General features: G+C 46.2%; 1 protein-coding gene across 1 annotated transcript; it reads right to left on the reverse strand.

The window, feature by feature from the left end:
- Nucleotides 1-740: 740 nt before the first annotated feature.
- Nucleotides 741-4,981, reverse strand: LOC117865131 (putative FBD-associated F-box protein At1g61330). The gene is made up of 5 exons (XM_034749249.2): nucleotides 4,289-4,981; nucleotides 3,187-3,293; nucleotides 1,618-2,451; nucleotides 1,369-1,524; nucleotides 741-1,288 (listed from the first exon to the last, which is right to left on the reverse strand). Exons 1-5 carry the CDS (start codon nucleotides 4,362-4,364, stop codon nucleotides 893-895), a joined length of 1,569 nt encoding a protein of 522 aa, XP_034605140.1. The 5' UTR covers nucleotides 4,365-4,981; the 3' UTR covers nucleotides 741-892.
- Nucleotides 4,982-11,201: the final 6,220 nt, after the last annotated feature.

Below are 11,201 nucleotides of genomic sequence, written 5' to 3' on the forward strand. Positions count from 1 at the left end.
TATTTTGAAGATTTTGACGTAACGAATTTAATGCTGCAATCAAAATTAAAATTTATAACTTTTTTAAGTTTTGGATTTGCATGTTACGTTATCATCTCGTCTTTTTGCATGCACCTATGCAGTCTTTTTTCTCTATCTTCTTTAAACTATATATGTTTACAGTGGCATCTGACTAAAAAAGCTACACCATTACATAGGGAAGTAAGGAACCATACTGAAACAGTTTAGGGGAAGCAACGAATTATGCTAAAATAGTCTAATTAATTGGACTGATACGCGGCCCATCACAAATATTTCTACTGCCAGCGCAGGCGATGGTCGACGATCCATATATAGCCGCACCCCTGTGGGTGCGTCCGCTTTACGCTGTTTTATCAATGGCGGGTAACAGGCAGCTTTCACGCTACTGTCTCGTACATGTATGGCTTTCCTAGGTCCCAAATATGTGATCAAGTAATATGTTTACTCTCCCTGACCTGATCCTAGCCGGGTTAGTCCTACTGAGATCATTGTAAGGTCACGCTTCTTCTTCCTCTTAATGACAAAAATGGTTAGATAAATCAAGGAAATTGTGATGTGCTTGCAAATGTAAATAAAGTGTTCTCCATGTTGGATCTTTAAAACTCAACAATGGATCTACTCCTATTGTGCTCTGCAGAAAATTATAACCAAGGTTCATATAACGCGAAAAGAGACATGCCCAGCCCAGAGAACCTGCAGCGTCACTGCCATCACAGAGATGTTCATAAAGCGCATTACCATTAAAAATTGGGGTTGATTAATAAAAACTGTTTTACTTGGTAAACGAAGTACATGGCCGAAACAAGGAACAGTCTAAGACAACACACGCAGGATTGCGTAGCTAAACATTGGATAAATTGCAAACTGATGCCTAGAGTTCAATATAGTGGCACCGGCTGCAAGGTTCCCTAACATTTAACTTAACCGTGGAAGGAACTTTGCCAAGGATGTTTCTTCTGATGGCCTCGAGCGCTTTATCTGCTTCCAAGATCATATCCCTCGTTAGCGGACCGCACCTACCATTTTTGCGGACAGAACACCTTCCAGTATTATCATCATCCTCTTCGTCATATACAGTGTCCACCGTAAGGCATTCAAGTGATGGCGCGTTTTCGAGGATATGACATGTTAGTTCAACCATGCTCTTTGCAGAGCAGAAGCCAATTATCTGCACATTCTTGAGCCTGTGGTGCTTGTGTGCAGGCATCTGCCTCATATATGAGGCATACTCAAAAACTGAATCATGCTTCATGACAAATTGTTGTACCTACAAAAGTCAATATCTCACTCAAATTAATGGATATACCACAGACTTAAACATCATTGCAAATATAAACAGTAACTTACACTCAGGATGAAAGTCTCCAAGACAGGAGAAACATCCAGAAACGAAACCAAAGAAAAATAATCATAGGGGGAAAAGGCCTTGAAAGCACCACAAAGATTAATCTCCAAGTACTTGAGATGGAAGAATTTATTAGCTACAACTGGAGTGTTAACCATCTGCGTAGAGATATCTCAGATTAATTAATGATGCAGAGCGATTCATGTCATATCACTGGTATATAATATAATCTTAGGCTACAGAGTGCATACCTCGATGGACGAAGATATGGTAAGAGTTTCAAGATGTGGTACAATGGAAGGAAGCTTGGTAATCACATAACTGCAAGAGTTGTTCTTGGATGAAAAATTCACATCTAAGTGTTTCAATTGCGATGAGTCTCCAAATGAGAGTTGTACTGGGCCAACCCAGAAGCGAAAAGTGGAGAGGTTTGGTGCTTTGCTCTCTATCATCTGTAGCATTTCGCATTCATACACCATCAGGAAGCTGAGCCGCTCCAGGCAGAATGGTATCTTCAGGATGATTAGCTCATTGCAATACCTGAGTTCCAATCGCTCCAAAGCAAAAGAACTGGAAAGAAGGCACCCTAACTCATCCCCAGTGATACACACATAATACAGATGCAGCTTTGTCAGGCTTCTCAAGCAATCAATACCAACCGTTGGACGAAAGGCACAATGGGTGAGGTAAAGATCCCGAATTGAGTTTCCACGTCCATCAGATAAAACTGAGCATGGGAAGTTGTAGTGTGAAGGCACCAAAAGGGAGACTTCTTCAATCCCTCGTGTGATAGCAATCTGAAGCCAACTATTGATATAACTTTTGACTTTGCAATAATCATGGGCTTCAAGCCTGAGTCCTTTCAGACCAATACCCGAGTGATTTTTCAGAATGTGGTCGACTGTACTGGTGAAATCCCTTGCTATATCAGCCCTTCTCCTGTTACTTCGCTTCAAACCCAGTGTTTTGTTAGAGAATGTGAGCTTGGGATAGCATCTCCAAGAATCTAGAAATATGCGAGATACACAAGCAGCACGGGCAGCATCTCGCAGTGGCATCAGGGAATGTATATGACACAAGATATCCTGCACAAAGCATGTGCATAATAGTTGGAAATTGAGATTCTTACATAAATCATTTCTTTATTTTGAAAAAAATTTGAGATCAAATGGGGTACAACTTTTATCCCAAGTAATATGTTCGCACCTGCATAAAATGTGCCGCAAAACCCAACTCAACCCAAAATTCCGTAGTAACCATTACAAGTAATCTATATATCTATCATACTTTACTTGGAGTAAGCCTACAGTCGTCAACAATATTTGTTTCATGTGCTTTGCACAATAGCATGCAACAAATGGGTCAATCCAGGAGAGAAGCAGAAACAACAATTAACACGATATATATCAATAATCGCCAGATCATATCCTTTAGTCCAATTGGTTTGATTTGGCTTCTCTTTTGACTTTATTTTTCCCTAAACTCAATAATCGCCAGATCATATCCTTTAGTCCAATTGGTTTGATTTGGCTTCTCTTTTGACTTTATTTTTCCCTAAACTCTGTTTTCATTTTAATAAGGGCAAGTACACTGGTGTCATCTTATAGGCAATCTTATGCATTGATACATAATCTTTAGACGATTTATCGGATAACCAATACAATGATTTGTCTTTTTGGTTATCTCATAGTAACCCCACATCCCTGATTTGTGGATGGAATAAGGGCATGTACATTGCTACAACCTACACTTAAGCAGTCTCATAGATCGTCTAATGGCATGACATGTTGGATTTTTTATGACAACATTTTATGCCATACCTCAGGAAGATTTGGCCCTGAATACCTTGGTCTTTTACAGCACTGGGAATGTTCGCCTTCTTGGCTGTGTGAGTTCCTTTTTCGTGCCCCTGAAGTAATTGATCCATCTGCAGCAAATTGTGCATGGTAGTGATTAATGAATAAAATATCCAACTCAAGCATAGTACATATGTGCGCTCACAGCATCCAATTTGTATCTGTTATCCAGCTTTTGTAAGAACAATAGCCAATTGAATAAAAAACAGCTTGTTTCAATTCAAGGAAAAAAATAATGCTTTCAGCAGAAACAATGCAATCTCCCTAAATACATGGTGGAGGAGGCCATCAGACAATGCAATATCCTTTCCCAGGCACCTTCATTCCTACCTTGGCATGGCAGCATACTATGACCTACCATTTTGCTACTTCCTAGTGGGCTGATGTTGCAACCTATGCCATATATTGTTACATCCTCCAGTAACTATCTCTTCCTATGGTGTGTTAGATTGCGTTTAATTTAATCATTATTGAGTTGGTGTGAACTTTATTTACTTGTTGTCAAATGCCAACTACTTTGTGCAAAGGCACACAACACTTCAACCACCGTAAAATCATGTCATATTCACTGCAGTGTTACGTTTGAGTCTCCAACAATTATACGCAAGTACTATTTCTTGATCATTAAATCCTTTGCCCATGAAGCTTCTCCCAAAATATTATTTTCACGAGTGCCAAGTTGTAAACAACATCAGTCTAATACAGGCGTAACTCTACTTTACTGAAAACATAAAAAGGAGCACTCTTGGTGATTCGACGTGCACCGAAATAAGTTTTTATGTTGAATTAAGTATCGGATATCCAGTGTTCCATGCATAATTGCTCGAAAAAAAGGTTTTACATGCATCGAATAAATGGATAAGTTTGCTCAGGAGACTATTTTTTGTCTGGGAAAAAAAGACGAATCACAAGCAATAGACACTATAAACAGCAAGGCTCGTCTCATAGGACTATAGGAGTGATAGGATAATACTCAGAACAGCAGTAGATTTCAACCATGAACACGTACAGGCTAGCAGAGATGAACGATACAGAGATGGAAAGAGGAGGGTAAGAGGCGGCTTACGTCGTCCTTGGATTTGCCGGCGACGCTTCCCGTCCCTCTGCATGGACATGAACCGATTCAGCAACAGAAGCCCCATGGTTCCTTGTATCGTCGAGGGCACGTAGGCGGCGGGCTGTGAACCTTCGTTCGCCCTTATTTTCCTCTCCCTCGCCCCCCTCTCCAAGTCGGATTAGATCTATCAGTATGCGACAAAACACGTCTCACATCTACCTATTCAGCGCTCGCGCCCGGTCGAGATTTCGATTCGAACTACACCTGAACAAGGCAACGCGTGAGGGGAGGAGAGGAATAGAGGGGATCTGGAGATGCCTGCGCCCAGCGCGGCTAGACTCTTCCTTTTTTTTTGTGATAGGGCTGGGCTCCTTTATTTCTACATAAACTGGGCTGAAGCAGGGCGAGTGGGCAACGCGTTAGTGTGATGTAAAAGGCCCAACTGCCCAAAGGCACGCCATCGTCGGATAGATGGGCCCTTCGTGCACCTGTTTCGTCGTGGTGGTGTTGCCAGCAAGCAGCCTAGCTACCTGGCGGTGGGGCACCCAGCGGCTAGCGCCGCCTCGCCACGTGGACGTGGTCCCACCAGCTGGGTTGCTCTCGCTGGCTCGGTAACCGGCTGACCGGCGGCCGCGTCTTCCGGCGCCGAGGTCACCGCGTCCTCCTCGCTGTATCCACCACGGCCCGAGCCCCCCGGCATCCGGCGACCGATCACGCTTTATGTGGTGGTCCGTTGGTCACCCCGCCACAAACGCCAAGTCTCTGGCCGCCAGGAGGCTCCCGGATTGGAGTTGGCTGGGCTGGCGTAGGCCGGTAGGCGGTCTGCGATCCGTGGCAATGTGGCATGATCAAGGTGAATCAAAACCTCGTACGCCTGCATCGGCATTGGCCCCAGCCGAGCGCGATGGCTGTGTCGCGCGTCCAGCGAAAACCACTGGCCGTCGCTTCAATTAGCAACGAACCATCCTTGGCGAACGCGCTTCAGACCCAAAAGTTTAAGCAAGAAATCTCATCGACGAGCGGAAGTGCCAACCAATTTGGACCATGATCCAGGCGTGTCGAGCTCCCAGAGCCAAGCGTGCTGGGGAAGACCCTTGACGCAGAGCCTTGCGGGTTGTGGCGGATTGCGGTTGCAATGGTGGTGGCGGCTGCTTGCGGAACATGGAGCCATGCTTGTGCTGCTGCTTACTGCTAGCCTACCAACTCTTCTCCATGGCGGTAACTGAACCTGCGCTTGAGGCAGGCGGCGACCGCAGCAGACCCAGCGCGCGGGCACACCTGCGTCCGAGCACGGACTGCAGCTCAGAGCACACCATCCAGTGAGTGGAAGTGGAAGTGTGGTGGAACCAGCCCAAACTTGCTCCGGACAGAAACTTTCCTGAGCGACAGGTCTCTGATCAATTAAAAAAAGTAATTTCCTATAATGATTTCACAAAAGGAACAGGCCATGAATTACCGTCGATAAAAGCGGGGCCAAGATGTCAATGATGGATGCCTAGGCTAAATGTAGAACACACATATTTCTATTGTTGAAAAAAGAAAAATACACAGTAGACATCTTATCTGCACAAAGTAGTCAATGGAATGAATATACATGCGTCGTCGAAGAAATAGATGGTAGGGATTACAGGCAGCAATATACATTGGGGAAAACTGTGAAGAAATCACAAATTATTCATTGACTCATGCTGCATTCTTGAGGACATGTTAGTTCAACCATGCCCTTTGTACATCAGAATTTAACCCACTGATCTGCACACTTTTTAGACTGTTGTGCTTCTATTTGAACATGAGGACACCTGCCAAGTGAGGCATACTTAATCATGTTTTATATTATTCTGATGTGCCTGCACTGGATTAGTATCACGCCAACTTAATTCGATGGCTCCACCACAGGTACTAGCAAAGATGAAAACATCCCAGATAGGACAAGCATCCATAAATATTCCAAATGCAAATAGCCAATAATCATAGGCTGGAGAAAGGGCCTAATAATCGTCATCCATAAAAATTTCCATGTACTGAGGTAAAGAAATTTGTCATCTATAATTGGTGACCCTCTCCCATCAAGATGTCAATTCCAACGCATAACTACTATTATATCACATACCACTAGTCGCTAGCATCTAATATTTTTGAAAATTCAGAGTATGTCTCACCGATCGAAGATGCAGTAATAATTTGAGGATGTGAAATAAAGGAAGGAAGCTAGGTAGGTTGCAAAAAAGACAGACAGAATCAGGTTTATATGAGAGTCAGAATTGTACTAGGTCACCAAAGAAGTTAGAGCTTTTCATATTTATCACTTGCAGTCAAACACCCTTACTGCAAGACCTGAATTCCAACTACTCGGGTGCAAAAGAATTAGAAACAGACACCATATACTACTGATGCAACTTTGTCAGTTGTCAGCTATTCAGTTGTCACTCTTGTCAAGCAATCAAATCCAACCGTACGTGTGACCAAAGGCACACAGCTGCACACATGGGGAAAATCTGTGGAGAAAACATAAATCCCTCATTGATCTGCTTATCAATCTCAAGTGTGAAGTAAGAACATCCCTGATTCTCGTCACCTCGTTGTCCTTGACATTGGAAATTCATAAAAATATAGACATTCAGTTGAGAAACAATATCAAGGAACCGTATAGCCCAAATCCATGTCTCAAATGTTTCAGGAACTGCACAAACCAATTTCTTACTCCTTTAGCAGACACAACTTCGAACTCAGAACCCCTTCCATTCAGAATTCCAGGCCTAAGAAACCTACACCGTCGTATACAACTATATGCTAATTTTCATATCACCTATCCCTATGCCTTTGAATTCAAAACTCAGATAAATCCTACTCAACAGGTACTTCCCCTACCTCCCTGGAAAACAAGCAGGATTCATTGCACAGGGGACTTACTTGACCTAGAAGAGGACGGTCTGAAGATCCCACACTTGTATCATCTTGTCCTTCGCGACCTGGAGTTGCTCGCGGAGAGCATGAGTAGCTCTCCCCTCCGTCATCAACGCCTGTCCCACATCATGGATTCGCACGCCCAGATGGGAGACGGGGAGTCGGACTTCGGGACTGCCGAGCTGGAGATCGCGCAGGACGCTCCCGGAGTCGCTGAGGCGCTTCCCGAACTCGCGGACGTTGAAGACGTTGGCGGAGGCGGTGCCGACGTGGCCACCGTGCGGGTGACCACCGACAGGGACGCCGGAGGAGGCAGCGCGGCGCCCGGTGCGGACGCCGGAGGAGGCAGCGCGGCGCCCGGTGCGGACGCTGGAGGGGCCAGCACGGAGGTCGTCGGGGCGCCCGATGCGGGCGGCGGGCCCAGAGCATGGCGGCGCGGCGTCGGCGGCGTTGAAGTTGGGCGCGGTGAAGCGGAGGATATCGGTAATGATGTTGTTCGCGTGGCTGATCTTCTGGTGTATCTCCTGCAGCGGCTCCAGATTGCGGATCCCTTTGATATCCCACGCCTTGTTATACTCCAGCGCCCTCAGGATTTTCAACATCGGCTTTGCTTCTCGAATGGAACGAGACCCCTTGACGGCCACCTTGACTCCCAACCGATGGCCGACGGTTCTCTTCAACATCTTCGCCCCCTTAAGGGACGAGACGGCGCGGCCCGTGCCCATGGCTGCGGAGGTGGGTGGGTTTCTCTCCGGCGAGAGCGATTAATGGAGGTGGGTTTCTCTCTGCGGGGGAGCGATTTGGTGGGGGGCGTGGGGCGTGATTGGTGACGGACGGGGACGAGTGGGTTTTATAGCCCGGGAAGCGGCAGAGAAGGGTGGAGGCGAGGCTCCCTTACGGCCGTCGATCTCAGATGCGAGCTCCCGTCCGTTTGAATTTTTTGGCAGCGAAAATGCTCCCCCGGCTGCGCTCGCTCTGCGAGTCTGGCGCCATGGGCCTCCTAGTGCGTTTGGTTTCCTGTTTTGTCAGTTCGCTGGCTAGCAATTAGCAAAGCCCAATAAGGTAACAAGTTAAAATGGATGAACATGCTGCGCTGCGGTTGATGCAGTCGGTAGTAGTTGCTGGTGAGTGGTGACGGACGACCGGGAGTGAAACTGTGGAAGAAGAGGGCAAGGAGCGAAAAAGGATGGAGTTGGGGTTCCAGGTGAGATCGAGGTGACCTGTGGCTGGCTGCACACGCGCTTGATCGCCGTGCAGGGGGCACGCGCGAGGCGCACATCGCGGGGATGAGGCGGATGAGCAGTTGCCTCGCCCGGGAGGCCGTGCTCATCGATTGGCGCGTGTGCCATGGCTCGGGTCGGGGTGGACTCGGGCAAGTGGCGGCGCGGGGGCAGCAGCTTCTTGGCGCCCAAGAAGCTCGACGCGGCCCCGGCTCGGCACGGAAGACGGCCAGTGGGCGTCGCGGCTGGCTGGCCCCCACTCCCCAGTGGGTGCAGCTAGTTATCGATAAAACAAATAATAAATAAAATAAAAATAACATAAAAGAAGAAAATAAATAATTGTTATGAACTTGAGATAAAATAGCTTAGTCGAGGAACAATGAAAAAAAGTACAAAATAAAAATAAAATAGTTCAGAGGAATACTTAATCTACAAAAGGAATAAATAATTTAAACATTATGGAGAAATTAGTACACACTAAGCACAAATCGTCTTCCACGTATAAAAAATATAAAAATGGATGACAAATTATGAAAATAAATAAATTGCAAACTATGGAAACACAAAGAAAAATTAAAAATCGAAGAATCGGAAGAAAAAGGAATGTTTGGAAGTATCAGAGAAATAAAAAAGAAATAAAAAGAAATAACTGTTTATCTACGGTAGAGAATGAGAAAAGGAGGAAAGAAAAAATAGAAAAAAAGAAGAAGAAAATTACCGTGGGCCTCTAGCATCTTATACGTGCATGGACCTGCTGCATGCTGAGCCTACAGCTCGCACGCACGTGGGTCTGCATGCACCGCCTAAGAAGAAGCGAAGCATCAGCTCGAAATCAAATATCACACCAAACAGTCTAATTGGGCCGAAACCATAATGGGCCTAACTGAAGAGGAATCCAGCACCCGAGAGAATCGCTTCAGGCGACAAACGGCTATACGCCTATACGTGGCGCCCCCAGTGGCCCTGCGCGCCTCAGCTTTTTCACACGAATGGAATGGAGTCCGCGGGCCGCTGCTGGTTGGGCTCCCTCTTGGACCCACAGTGGCTTTTTTTTTGGGCCGGCGTCATGGAATGCTACGGCCCATGTTTCATAACTTCCTTTTTTGTTCAGTTGTTAGCAGGATTCATGCACAACCGCAGCCTGTCACATCGATCTGGGCTCGTGGCTACTTTATGCATGGCAGCTGCCGTGAGCGAGCAAGGTTTAAATTCCTGTGGACATTTGCGCACAACAGCCTTTGCGCTGAGATGTAACCTGCAGAGGAGGGTGAAGAACCGAAGATGGACGACACGACGCCGGTGCCTCCTGTCCTACCGTGATCGTCTGAATGAAGACGGCGCCCATCATTTTTTTCAAGTGAAAAAAAGGTTAAATCCTGCTGGCGAGATCTAGGCCTGGAAGCTCAAAATTCCCAAGCAGGTTGTCAACCGGCGCCGGAGGTGATGAACATCCTATGGTCGTTGCCTCTCAGGAGCAGCAACGCACACTTTCACGTGATGAGCCGCTGGTGGTGTTCCTTCGGTCGTTCAGGCCTGAGCAGAGCGCTTAGGAGCCAACTCCAGTAATGGAAGGCCAACGTGGATGGTGCCTTGCCTTCAAATCAGTTCTGTTAGCCGGGGTGTGGGCAGTGGGCGTGTGGCCATCAGAGATAGAGATGGGCATGCACTTCGCAGCAGGCAAAGCTGGAAAATCCAGACCACTGAATAGTTTGCCTTTGGCGCTGAACAGTACAGATGCAAGTTCTATTGCGAAGTTCTTACAGATGTAGCAGACGGTGCAACGGTGGCTGTAGACTGTAATTATATCGGAGTGATAGGCATGAAACAGAAGTTCCGTGTGGATACTGACAGTTGCTACATTCAACCACAAAACATGCGTTAATTTGGGCAGCACCTTCAGCGGATATACTCCCTCCGTTCCAAATTGTCGGTCGTTTTAACTTTTTAAGGTTTATAAATATTATCACGCATCTATCGCATAATAATATATATAAATCTAGAAAAGTCAAAACGAACTGTAATTTGGATCGGAAGGAGTAGTTGGCAAGCGCATGATCACACCCTTATTGGGCAAATCTATCTGAATTGAGATGTGCAACTAAACGTGTCTGTCGAACGGAGGGAGTAGTTGGCAAGCTCACGGCCACACACTTGGGCAAATTTATCTGAATTGAGATGTGCAACTAATTAAACGTGTCTGTCGAGTGCCTAGCATATGTCTTCAGTCGCGACAACTTGCAGCTGTGATGGCGCTCATGACACTAGCTAGTTGTACAAGTAATCAAAAACGAGATCAGCTGCCTACCGATGGTTTCAGTTAGTAGCTACCACCATCCTTCTCGCCAACTGAACTGCAAGCAGCCTATTAATGTTAGTATCCGTACATGTGTTCATATCTAAACGCAGCTGTTAATCGGCTGCACGGATCCACTCACTGAGCTTCAAATCAAATCCTGGCCTTCATCCTAACTGGTGCTGAGACGACTAAGCTTTCCTAATTTTTTTAAGGTCAATATTAGGAGAGAGTGGTCTACATCATGTCATCATCGTCTCTAGTATCCAATATTCCAACTCAATTACGAGCGTTTTGAGGTGACTCCCCCTGTTTCCCAACGAGAATAGCTAGGCTAAACCACGTGATCAAGCGGGATTCGTCTACCTTGCCGCCTCGGACTCACTCACTGCTATTCACCTAACACGTTCTACGAGAAGAACCACAAATCTGATGCAATGAACAACTTGCACAGTATGTTCATCAGTAACCTCTCCGTCCTGTACTTATCCGGTAAAGCAGTTAC

Source organism: Setaria viridis, chromosome 7, assembly GCF_005286985.2.
Source record: "Setaria viridis chromosome 7, Setaria_viridis_v4.0, whole genome shotgun sequence".
NCBI classification, from domain to species: domain Eukaryota; kingdom Viridiplantae; phylum Streptophyta; class Magnoliopsida; order Poales; family Poaceae; genus Setaria; species Setaria viridis.

Bases quoted from the DNA above. Each gene is read 5' to 3' on its own strand.
- LOC117865131 (XM_034749249.2), bottom strand. From the start codon at position 4,364: ATGGGGCTTCTGTTGCTGAATCGGTTCATGTCCATGCAGAGGGACGGG. The intron at 3,294-4,288 runs GTAAGCCGCCTC...AATTTGCTGCAG, and splicing joins CCGGCAAATCCAAGGACGAC to ATGGATCAATTACTTCAGGG. The intron at 1,525-1,617 runs GTATGCACTCTG...ATCTCTACGCAG, and splicing joins CCATATCTTCGTCCATCGAG to ATGGTTAACACTCCAGTTGT.